At 42.0% G+C, this 12,493-nt stretch overlaps 1 protein-coding gene across 2 annotated transcripts in view; it reads left to right on the top strand.

The window, feature by feature from the left end:
• Window positions 1-12,493, top strand: part of ANO1 (anoctamin 1) — a 72,170-nt gene that overhangs the window by 36,610 nt on the left and 23,067 nt on the right. For both annotated transcript variants that reach the window (XM_066320466.1, XM_066320464.1), the window contains exons 5-10: window positions 905-1,056; window positions 2,300-2,354; window positions 4,792-4,843; window positions 7,339-7,404; window positions 7,901-7,956; window positions 9,451-9,492. In XM_066320466.1, coding sequence (XP_066176563.1) covers window positions 905-1,056; window positions 2,300-2,354; window positions 4,792-4,843; window positions 7,339-7,404; window positions 7,901-7,956; window positions 9,451-9,492 — 423 coding nt within the window. The remainder of the gene's footprint in view (window positions 1-904; window positions 1,057-2,299; window positions 2,355-4,791; window positions 4,844-7,338; window positions 7,405-7,900; window positions 7,957-9,450; window positions 9,493-12,493) is intronic.

The following is a 12,493-nucleotide window of genomic DNA, read 5'->3' as shown; positions in this document are numbered from 1 at the left end:
CAAATGCAGACTTCTCTTTCCACAAGCATTTTAAAAACAATTAACTGCTGTGTACCAGAAATGATAGTCACAAACATACTTGGTTGGGGCAGCAGAGGGAAAAAGTGAAAGGAAGAATGGAAATCAAGAATTTCTGGCTGCTACCAGATGATGAGAGTGATTTCATCCTCAGTATGTTTAAAAAGAAGAGGCTTCAATGGATGGTGAAATTTCTGTGTGTCTTTTTGGACATTTTTTTGTCACCTGAAGACTGCTAAAACTGAACACAAGGATAAGAATTTGTCTTGCTGGGTTTAGTGACTATTCATATACACAGTCAGTCACATTTGCAGGAGCTGGGGCCACTCTACCATAAAATAAATTACCTTTCAGAATACTTGAAATATCCTTAAAGGAATGACAGTGTATTTTCATCAATTCTAAATCACCCATGATAGATAGATGGATAGATTGCTACCTGCTCAGTGAGCACAGCTCAGAGATGGATTAATATTTAAACACAGACTAAGTGCAGCTCCCAGACTGCACAGGGAAGTCCATAATGGAGCAAGAGACAGTGTCCAAGCCCAGCATCATTTATTACAACACTAAAACCACACTTTTGGTTTGGATTTCATATTAATCCCCATTATTGCCTCACTTACCAGGGATTTTAATCAAAAGCACAATTAGATTAAAAACTCTGTTGCAATCCTGTGGTTCCCTAACCCTTGGTTTGACTTTCCCATCCTTTTCTTTCTGGATGATTTCAAGACTATAAACCACACTCCTCGATAGCTTATTGTGATGTATTTATCTAATTGCTGGTTTATTCCTTACAGTTCACTCTGACCTATGGATAACCAAAAAGCAGTCAAGTTTTACTGTTTTGTTTTTTTTTTTTTTTTTCTCTTTGCTCCCTCAGATGTATCAGATCAACCAGACCCATGGCCTCCTGAAAAAGATTAATTCTGTGATTCAAAAAATAACGGAGCCCATCCAGCCAAAAGTAGCAGAACACAAACCTCAGACGGTGAAGCGCCTCTCCTACCCCTTCTCCAGAGAGAAGCAGCACTTGTAAGTGAAAGCTTTCCCTAAATGCCCAAATTCCAGCCTCTCTGACAGCAGCTCAGACACCAGAGGACAAAAGGGAGCGTGAACATCAGCACTTTGGTGGGCACTGCTGCAAAGAATATTTCCATTTTGCAGTAATTTTTTTTTTTATTTTTTTTTTTTGGCTCGCTGTTAAGGAATAAGTCTTTGCAGAGAAATCTCTGTGTGTTTTAGCCGCTGTTGTGGCACATCATGTGCGTCTGTATAACGATACACTTCACCTGTTAGGCTGCCAAAAGGGGGTTTATAATGTGGTTTGTAACAGTCTCTTCTCCACATTAAATAAAATGCTCAATAAAACTTGTAGCCAGAGATGGGGGTAGATAAATTTCAGGATAATTTTATATATCTGATGTGGGCAGCTGACACAGGTAGTGCCAACCAGGCCTTGCCTTTGAAGTGCTGTGAAGTCAGAGGTGGCTTTGCCGTCAATCCCAGATCAGCAAGGACAGCTGTAAATGTGGGTGTAGGGAAAAAATCATGAGGTAGAGCCCAGCCAAAGCTTCTCCTGCCCTGGATTGCTCTGCTGCTGCTCTTCCCTGGCCAGCATCCCAGAGGAGTCACTTTGAAGGCCGTGTTTATGGATGTGCCAGCTGGAACAAGCAGCAGTCCTAGGGCAGGATCTCCTCCCTGCACCCACAGGGTTTTTCGTGTTTCATCCAGAGATGCAGAGCACTGATGGGCTTGGGCCAGTCAGTGTGTGTGACATCTTGGCCTCTCCTTGGGCTGGTAGGAAATGTATTTCTGTGCTTGCTGAGTGTAGGGTGTTCCTGGAGGTCTAGAAAAGGTCCAAAAGATGCTCCTGAGTGTAGACATGAATGGGCCTCACACTGTTTGCAGGTGGCTTTTCTGGTGACACCACCTGTGTCTCTGCTGAACGAGGGAGGAAACAGCGGCCTTACAGGGAAAATTAAAGATTATGAGGGGAAACTCAAGGCCAGCAGCAGTCAGGGATTCAACTTAAATTAGCACCAACGCTCTGTTTTGTGCTGGAAAACCTACAAAGGCACAAAACCAGTGAAATGTATAAGCAGCCTCTTTAAACTGTGCGGGTTGGGTTGGACTTGCTTTTTAACAGGGTTTCTACAAGCTGTTCTTTAATGTGAGCTCTAAGAGATGCTCAGGAGAAATGAAAATATTGAAAGGGTCAACTGACTTTTGTTTGAGGATTTTTGACCTAATGGGCTTTCTTCTAATCTTTTAACAGATTCGATTTGTCTGACAAAGATTCCTTCTTCGACAGTAAAACAAGAAGCACTATAGTAAGTACCGCCTATAAATAATTTATGGTGGATATTGCCTCAGTCGTGATGTTAACAGCTTTAGTACAATGCCTGTTCAAGTTTATCTTTCTTAACCAAATGCCAAGGGTCTCCTGTGCCATCAGGTACTGAAATTATAAATAATTCCAGATGTAGTGCTGAGTAGTGTTTGATGCTAACAGGTTGCTGCCTTTTGGAAATTAATTTGGATCTTCTTTCTAGTTCATGGGTGATATTCTTAGTAGAGATATCACCAGCTGGGAATATTTAGATTTTACCACTCGTTCTGCACCCATGAGTGGTTTAACTTTGTATAAGTCTACGTTGTCCGGTTTGCAAAATGCTGCTAAATATCCCAAGACAGATTCCAATGAAACAGCTGGGTATTTACAGGAAATATTATTTACAGTTTTTTGGGGGAAATTCTCCATTAATGATATTGGAAGTGTTGAGGTTGATGGCTTTTATCTGGCTTACAGAACTTAAAATAGAGTTGAGGAAGAAAGTGTAGCCTCATTTATAGCCACCAAAGGAGGAATTGAAAGGCCAGCTCGTATGATATCCAGGGCAGCTGGAAGGGGCCGTGCCAAGCAGCCCTGGCTGCAGCACATTTCAGAGGATAACAAGGACTCTTTGCCCCACTCCAGTGCTCCTAACTGGTGCCTTGGAATGTGACTGCCAGCATGCTTTAATCTTGTATTTCACATCAGCCTTTTGGGATGCCAAGTGGTTTCCAAAAGAGCTTATATCCCAGTCATAGCTGCCTTTCATTGCGGTGGTGATAAGGAGTGTGAGATATCCAGCTTTCCCTTTCCTGCTCTGAAATTCCAGCTTATTCCACAGTGTAGTTCCCTGCCAGCCTGAAGAGCAGGGGTTTTCCTGCAGGGGTTTGATGTGAGCACTGGTTATGGGGACGAGGTGAGCTGGACCAGGGGAGGCAGATGCAGAAGCACAGAAATGGGGAAGGAAAAGGCAAATATTGATTTTGTTTATTTGCAAATAGAACTTTTAACTTGAGACTGGGGAAAAAAAAAAAAAAAAAAAGCCTGGGTTTTGTTTGTAGGCTTTCTTCCGTATGTCCAGATGTATACGAAAAAAATCTTGTAAGTACAAGGAACTCAACAGAAGAAGAGTTAAAATTCATAACAGGCTGAGCAAGGCAGCAAGGCAAAATGGCTCCATGAGACAAGAGGATGAGCAAGACTGATTGGAAAATAGACTGGAACAGGAGCTCAGAGCAGAGGCTGAGAGGAAAAGGAGGGACAAGGGTTTTTTAAATGACTGAAGGAACACTGGGCACATAAGAATAAGGCTGGTGGCTGTGCTGCTTTGTATGAAATCCCTGCAAATCACCCAGTAATGAAGAACATATTGAATGTTTCCCAACATCATTTTATTCTGTGTGCATTGCTGTTTGTATTCTTCTTTCTTAAAGTTCTCACCTGCCTTTCTCATATGTATTTTTGAACCACAGTGCAAATATTGACCCTTCCGCCTACTGTGAAATGAACAGGAATCTAGTCACTACCCGTGAGTCTTTGACGAATAGAAACTAAGCCAAAGACCTTTTAGTTATTAAAAAAGAAAATAAAAAAAAAATATTATATAACTGGAAATCTCTCTCTGTGACAGCCCTTTAATTCTCTGGGGTTACAAGACGACAGACAGATGAGCCATGGGACTTGCCCCGGATGCCCTCACTTGCTTCCTCCAGTGAATTGGGCAAGAGTCAAGTTAGCACACGGATTAGGGAGCTGGGAAACAGTCCCCAGCTCCCTGGGCAGGCCAGGCAGTGGGCAGGAGGTGCCTTTGCTCCAGGTTTCCCTGTGCTGCCTGCTCACCTTGCTGGAGAGCATCGCTGCACAGGAGCGGCCGAAAGCTGAACCTTGCGGGCAGCCCGCTGAGCTGTGCAAAGGTTACTCGACAATAAATGCAATAAATCCCAAAATAAATACATCTGTTTTGCCACCGAGGTCAGGCAGGCTCAGAGACGTTAAGGTCAGCCCGTGTTAGTCCAATTTGATAAACGGCTGGGTGCTGTGTACACGCTGTGAGCCCGGAGCCCTGCTCTGCTCCTCGGGATGGAGCCAGCCTGTGCCCTCAGAGCTGCTCCAGGTGGAAGAACACCCCTGAGCTTTGATCGATGGCTAACATGAGCAAAAATTGCATTTGTGTTATGCCAGGGGGTAGATGTAACCCTGTTTGCCCCCAGCAATTCTCCTGGTAGCTGACTATTTAGTTAAGCTTTTCTCTCCTGTACAGAAAGCACAGCACAGAGAGCTCCGAGCCCCGCTCTCCTGAATACCATGACTTTTATTAAAGAATGATGACTTCATCAACATCTTGGGTTGGCCAATATTTGAGCTGCACACAAAAAGATCGTGCTTTTTCACTGGCGGTGTCTGAAGTAACCCTTCCTTTTCTTTTGCCTCTGTAGGTTTATGAAATATTGAAAAGAACAACATGTACCAAAGCAAAATACAGCATGGGTAAGGAACTTTATTTAGCTTTGAGATCAATATCTTTTCCAGGTATTGAAAATAATGACTGTGGAGTTTAGGTTTTCCCCCTGCTCTCTAATTTGATGTATGTGGATGTAATTGTTTTATTTGGAAATTGTATTCAATTTATGCAGCTGTTGGACATTTTTTCAAACGTGAATTTATAGATTAAACTCTAAATTAAATGGTAAGTGAGCATGTAGCCCCTGCAGATGTGACTTAGGATGGATGGTGACATAAACCAGGAGACGATACATGCTCTGTGTCCTACGCTCCCTAAAATGGATGAGGATATGTCCATAAAAGCCGATAACTGCAGTGAAAGTCTGGGCTTGGCCCGTTTTGTTCAAGCAGGAACCCCACATCTTTTAGTGGGATGGTTTTCCAGCGACTTGAGTGGAAAAGTCTTGACCGATGACTGTCCTGAGTGGAACTGGGGATGAACCCCCTGGAACAGCCAGAGGCCAAGGCTTGCACTGGAACTGGGCACCTCAGCCCTCAGAGCAGGTGCTGCAAGTCAGGGGATGTGAAGTTTGTACTACCATGACCAAGAGTTTTAGGATTTCAGCCCTAGGCTTTGTGCTGTAAGAATTAAACTCATAATGAAATTGAATTCGAATCAGGCCACCTTAAAGATTTGTCGGCAGCTGATCCTGCTCAGCTGTTACACACTTTATTTCATACATGATACACAGATATACACTTTACTGTGAGACCAAAGTTAACAAACAGTTAATGGTAAATCCAAACAAACAAGGTGGAAAGGGTGAATTCCCAAAGTGAGAGAAGTGCGTGAACATGGAAGAAAATGTTTGGTAACTGTTGAAATCTGTTACGGCATTTATTTGCCTACAAGCAGTTAAATAAAACAATAGGAACTTGAATTACAGGTAGTTCTGTTCAATATTGACCCATCAGCTGCTTATAAAGACATCAAATAATAGAAGAATAATTACGCCACAAATTATTTCCATGCTTTGACTTTTGTGTTGAAGTAACAACATACAATGCACAATTGTTGACTCCTTATATACACTAAAATTTGGTGTCCAGCCAGTATTAACAGAAGTACTGCTCTCTGTAGCATGGGAAATCCAAATTATTCTGTGACTTTTAAGACCCTTTTCGAGTCTGATGCTGGATCATTTTCACTGGAAATTATATCTCTGGACTCTTGAAAGGGGAAGGTCAAACAGCTCAGTTTGAATTCTTGCCTGGGAGTTGATTTTTTTTTTTTTTTTTGGTCAGGAAAATGGGAAACACAGTAGGGGTTAGTTGAATAGGGAAGACACTAATGGGTGGTAGAATGTTAGGATTCCTGGATGGTTCTTCTACCCAAAACTGGCAAGGCCACACCATACTGCTAATAAAAATGCCATCAGGCCAGCCCAGCATAACTCAATCAGCTCCTTTTTGTTCCAGTGCTGGAGTGCTGGGTTTCAACCCAGCAGAGGCGGCAAACAGATTTAAACAAACACAGATAATGTCGCAGCACTGCTGCCCAGCAGGAAAAAAGCAGCTGCCCAGGGGAACACTGCAGTCTTTGTTATTTATTAGGAAAATTTTGTGAAAGTGTGAATCCGGCTTCATTGTTAAATCCAGATCTATAGTAGAAGGGGACCATGTAGCTCTTCTCACAGGCCTAGAAAAATAATTTATCTGCTCACCAGTTGTTTCTGCCAGGAGTGTGGAAACATTTGCAGACAGTTCATAGACCTGTATAATCTGAAATAGGGCTTTGAAAATTAATGATACTGCAAGATACTGAGCCCTCCTGGAGCTGCTCCTCCAGCAGGTGATTAGTATCTCAAAAATGTTAATGAACTTGAACAGTCCTCATTTCAAGAGCAATCAAAAATGATTCTACAGTGAGCTGGTTCCTGGTTCACAGTCTCTGTTCCTCCAAACCCAGTCCCACACTCTTTTCTTAGCCATGAACTGATGGGCAGCAAGGAGCACACTGGAGCACCTCATTTTTCTTTTCTTCTTTTTTAAGGCTTTTCAAATCCTCCTCCATGCCAGTGGCCAGATTTATATATATATATATATTTTTTTTTTTTCCAGTTGGCATTAATCACCATTGCCCTGCACAAAGACAAGTGCTTGACTTAGCTCTGACTCAGCACCCAAAATGGGTTCATTCCATCCCCAAATGTATGTTCACAGGCAACACAACACCTCCAGACGTGGTGAACAGAATTGGAAGTAGCTCTGTTAAAGCCAGCAGCTGCAGGAGGAGAGAACATTAGGGAATTAATGAGCTAATGAGCCCTCCAAAGGCCCAGGTCCAGCCACCTTTGGGAATGGTGCAGTGCTCCTCCAAACTTCCACTCCAATTCCTCCCTCTGGCCCTGGTTAAGGAGCCGCAGTATCCCTGGGAAAGCCAGGACTCCTCCCAGACCCTGTGCCACAGACATTTAATAGATGAAGCACTAATTACTTTCAGCCTCATGCATGTCACTAATAAACGGCTGTGTAAACAGGGAAAGGAGAGGGAAGAAAGAAGGAAACTGCCCTTTTAAATAAAAGACGAAAGTGTGGTAAATATGGTAAGTATTACACCAAGGTCTTCGCAAAGGCTTTCCCTACAATTTCTCTAATCAATCTTGAAATCTGAATTCAAAACTTTGCGTGGGTGCTGCATGTGGATGTGGGTTCCCTGTGCCATCAATTCCAGCCATATTCTCCCTGTGATCCAGCCTTCTGCTACACTTTCAAATCTTCAGGCTTGCCCTTAAATCAAACTGACTTTTCAAAAAATGTAATTTATTTTAATGACTAATTTCAAGTCATTGGCTTCTAATTCTTGATTCTCAAATATATATGACTTCCTCTTGCTCTCTGCAGTTTTCCATTTCATAAAATGAGTCATGTATAATAACCTATATGATTAAAAATGAAACTACATGGAAAGGAATGAGATGGCAGCAAAATCATTACCTGATCAAATGGCTGTTATTTTGAGGGAAATCTCCAGGCAGGATGATGAAGTGAGGCTGCCTAAGCTTGAAATTATAAATAACTATTATGTCTTTATTTTTCAAGGGATCACCAGCCTGCTTGCCAATGGAGTTTACAGTGCTGCATATCCTCTGCATGACGTAAGTGATCTCACAATATATTTTACATGTCTGCTGTCTGTCACCAAGAAATCCCTCATGTGTGACGTGTTGGTGGCATCATCCCAAACATGACTGACTTTCTTCTCACTTGTGTCACGACTGCAGTAACTTCTGCAGGTTGTTTCCATCCCTCTGCTCACTTTTAAGGAATTCCCCACCTCGTTTCCACATCCAAGGATCATAAATCTGAACATAACATTAGAAGAGTTGTTACAGCATTTTAGCAAAAGAAATTCTTCTGTTGTTTCCTGACCTTCTGCCCCCAAGATCCCTGGCACCAGTGCCAGGAAACACATTCATTCCCAGGGCACCAAGTAGCTGGTTCCCTTGGCCACATCTCCCTGCGGAGGTGTCAGTAACTGCGTGTCCATGCAACCAGGAAAAACCATAAGCAAGGATCTGATGTCACATATTCCGTGTGGCTGGATGTGACTGCAGACCTTCCTGCTGATGAAATCGGCTTCTGAGCGGCTCAGTGAGATGTCAAGAGAGTGTTCAGCAGTGGTGCTCATGGAGCAGGCCAGTGAGAGCTCAGGAATTCTGGTGGCACTCAAGCCAAGCCAGGGACCCCCATTCTGTCAGAGGTGTACGCAGCTGGGTGCTGGTGTCCTTCTGATTCAGAGGTTCAGGGTGCAACTAGAACTGACAAACACATGCTCTTAGCCCGCAGAAAAGCTTGGCAGATGTGAGAGGGACTGGCAGTCGTGCTGCTCACTCCTGAGCTGAGTGTGTCTAAGGGCTGTCGAGTCCAGTGCTGGTTTTCCAGCCTAGGATTTGAGGGTGAAGTGTGTCTTCTGGTTTTCTGGTCCTTACACTTGCACTGGTTTTACGGGACTGTGAGAGCTTTTATGAGACTGTGAGAGCTTTATCTTGGAGCACCCAAGAGAAGAGCAGCCTCTTTGTCTGCCTGATGTTTGTCATACATGTCAGGGCTCTCAAACTACATCAGTGCTGTGTAGAAATCAAGAAAGAAAAGTTAAACAAACTTCTCTTCCTGTTCTTGCCTCACATCTTCAGACAGCTGCTGATAGTCTCATATAGAAGTTATTTATTGTCTTAGTTCACTCAAAAAATAGCTCCAAATTAAAACCTCAAATCTAATCAGCCCTGAGTGTTTGGAGAGTCTGGAGAGGGAGCAGCTCTCTCATCTGGTTTCTTCTCTTTCCAGAGGACTGAGCTGAACCCCAAATACCATGGCAATACCGCATCCTTTCCCTTGACATTTTTAGGCCACCTTTATCACTTATTCATTCCTTTTCCCCCCATGACAGACACTATTGCTCTTTCCTAATGTGCCCAACGACAGAAGACAAAGTGTGCCGTGACAAATGGGCTCCTAAAATACAGCATTATTTTACAGATTGCTTTTTCTGGTTTTGATGCATTAAGTGAGTGGGAGACGTGGGTATGCAGGATGCAGAGCAGCTCTTGGCACAACCCGCTGGATGACGCAGATTTTCTCTCTCTTTCAAGGGTGACTATGAAGGTGAAAACGTGGAGCCCAACGACAGAAAAGTAAGTTGATGCACAGAGGGGTTTTGACATGTTCACAAGAATCCCAGCCTGAAGAGTCACCTGTTGGAATCTGGAAGTTTTTGCCAAGATCCCACAGAAAATGCTGCAAAAAGGCACTAAATGCCAAGAAGTTTAGGAAAACAAGTGCTTTCCAGCATTTCGATTTGCCCAAATGTGGAATGTAGTGTGGCTATGTATAAACTACCCAGCTCAGTAATGATACATTTCATGCCACATTGGTAAGAATATTGACATAGAACTCCTCCTAAAGTTCAGATGATGTCGTTTCAGGCCAGCACTGATGACAGTATGTTCAGTCTTATTTTGGTTTCCCTATTGGACATAAATCCTGCTTCATTCCATAGCATGAGGATCAGAATTGGAGGAGTGGGAGGCAGAGGCAGTTGAAAACATAAGCATAAAAGTGATTGGGAAAGATAAATATTGAATATTTACCAGGAATAAGAGGTCCTCAACATTTTAATGTGTACTCTGCAGTCAGAAGCTGCTCTGTTATGGATGTACACTGAGGCATTGCACACTTTTTGCTGAAGTTAATGCTTTAAACTGTGGGTTTTTTGTCTGTATAGTGAAAGACTGATTTGTTCACTGTGGTAAAACAACTACGAAGAATCGTAAGGAAGTATTTTTCTTAAGTAAGAATTAGTACTTTATAGTAAGGAAGTATGAGCAAAAAACCAAATTTTCCACCCTTTGTGGAAATGCTGATTTCTTAAATTCAAAGCTCAGTGACTGCATCCTCCCCATCACACTTCCCCAAAGAAGGGTGGCTTTTGTCTGTGCATCAGACAAAACTGAAGTGGAGATGTGGCAACCAGTTCTCTCAGGAGGAGCCACTAAATTTGGGTGTTGTTTGTGCTGGGCTTTCAGACCTGAAACTTTGCCTTCCCTGTTTGTTTCTTTTACTTTTTTTTTTTTTTTTCCCCAAAGAAATGTGCTGGACATTCAGGATGTAGGAAAATCAGATTTAAAGACCTTCAGGCTTTTTATATAAAAATAGGTTCTCAAAATTGACAGTGTGCTGGTCCTTCAGGTACAAATGGCTCATCAAAAGGCAGTGAATGTTATTTTCCTCCCTCTATTGATTTGTGTTAAAAATACCACATATCTGTCTTTTCATCATTAAGCAACACATCGCTCAACTAAAAATAGAATGAAAGTCCATGTTTTCCAAAAGTGTCCAGATTATTTTCTTCATTACTGACGTCTGAAACCTCACAAATTCACTAATTTCACAAGTTCATTGCGTGTTTGGGAGTGTTTACCTTGGCTTTTGACTTTCAAATAATCTTTTGGTGTTTTGGCATGTCTCTTCTGGTTTCTTGAAGCTTTCTTTAATCTTATCCAGTACTAGGCCAGGCATGTGCCTTTTTTTAACAAGAAAATTAAAGATTTGAGGCCTAGAAATGAAGTAAATATTTAGGTCTAGTGTGCTGATCTCCTCTAATCACGTCTTTGAAGCTGTGCTTTGAATATCAGGCTGATAAATGTCAGGATAAATGAGATAATTCATTTGTACTTTAGGCACAAATCTGGTTTCAAATTGCACAAAACTAAAACATGGCACTCGTGCAAAGTCTCCTCAGCTTAGTGTTTTCCTGATGTGCCTGACCAGCTTGGATTACAGAAAAAGAATCTAATTTCCAGCATAAACTTAGCTTTAAAGATTTAATTTTAAAAAATATATATTTAAAAAAAGGGTTTAGCTAGTGTTGCATGTGGATGTTGAGGTGTCCCAAATCATTGCTTCCCAGACACAGGCATTTGGCCTTAAACCCTTGGAAAATGTGGTTGAAAAAACCTAAAGCAGAATAAAAATAAAATTTGCAAGAATGTTGCTGTTTAATAAAGGCCTGCTGTTAGGTTTCAGTTTATGCCCTTACTGTTGTAAGGAAATTAATAATGATGAATGATTTTGGATTGTAGAAGGGAAAACCCAGAGCCCACTTACATTTTTGACGTCATATTTCTGTAAAAGCTGAGAAGTTGCTTTGATTTTTGGTAGGTTTTGGGGTTTGTTTTGGTTTGGGTTTTTGTTTTGGTTTGGTTTTTGGTGTTGTTTTTTTTTCTTTTTTAAGGAGTGAAGCCATTTATATAAGTACAGCAGTTCAGCTTGGAAATTGTTAATGGTTTGACAAGAGAATTCCAAAATTGCTGTAGGAACACTGTTTGCTGTGGGACTTCTCTGTGATCAAGTGTGAGCAGGAGGAATGGGCATGGGCAGTGGCCAAGCTCTGGTCTGCCCTTTTTTCTTCTTCTTCTTCTTCTTCTTCTTTTTTTTTTTTTTTTTTTTTTTTTTTTTTTTTTTTTTTTTTTTTTTTTTCCTGCATTTCACTGGAGACATGTAGGAGTCTGACATCTGTCAAGTTTCCCATGACAAAATAGCCTGGAGTTTGGGGAATAACATCCTGTCTGGTCTAGGAACAAGATTAATCCCGTTGGCCTCCCTGTACTGATACTGGTTTCAGTCTTGGTTTCCCCATTGAGTTTAATTTCTTATTTCACTCTGTTGGCTGAATTGAATGAGGGGGAAAAAAATGAGGTTTGAGAAGCACTATTTATATATTTTACAAAATAAAGGGTAAGTTAAAGGTCTCAGAGGAACCTATTTTTGTGAGGCATTCAGTTTTGCAAATCAGTAATGGGGGTCATTGTTTTCCTTGGCCCACATCCTGACAAAAAAAGGAAGAGTGGAAATCACTGGCTTCTTGTGATTTAAAGCTGAAAAAAAAATTTAAATGCAGCCTTTGAGGCACCTCAGCCCAGCACCTCTTGCTGGATGCTGAATTACAGCAAAATGGCCTGAAGTTGTGTCAGGGGAGCTGAGGTTGGGTGTCAGGAAAAGGGTGACTGGACCTAGATCACAAACCCAGCATTGTTATCCCTGTCTCTGCTGTGGGTATCCAGCAGCCCAGCTCCTTTTATCGTGCTGGAATTCCTCTCTCTGCTGGAGCACACCAAACCATCACATTCACTTTTA

This window comes from Sylvia atricapilla, chromosome 6 (assembly GCF_009819655.1).
Source record: "Sylvia atricapilla isolate bSylAtr1 chromosome 6, bSylAtr1.pri, whole genome shotgun sequence".
NCBI lineage: Eukaryota > Metazoa > Chordata > Aves > Passeriformes > Sylviidae > Sylvia > Sylvia atricapilla.
The sequence above is the reverse complement of the archived record's forward strand: the minus strand, read 5'-3'. Positions and strand labels throughout refer to the sequence as shown.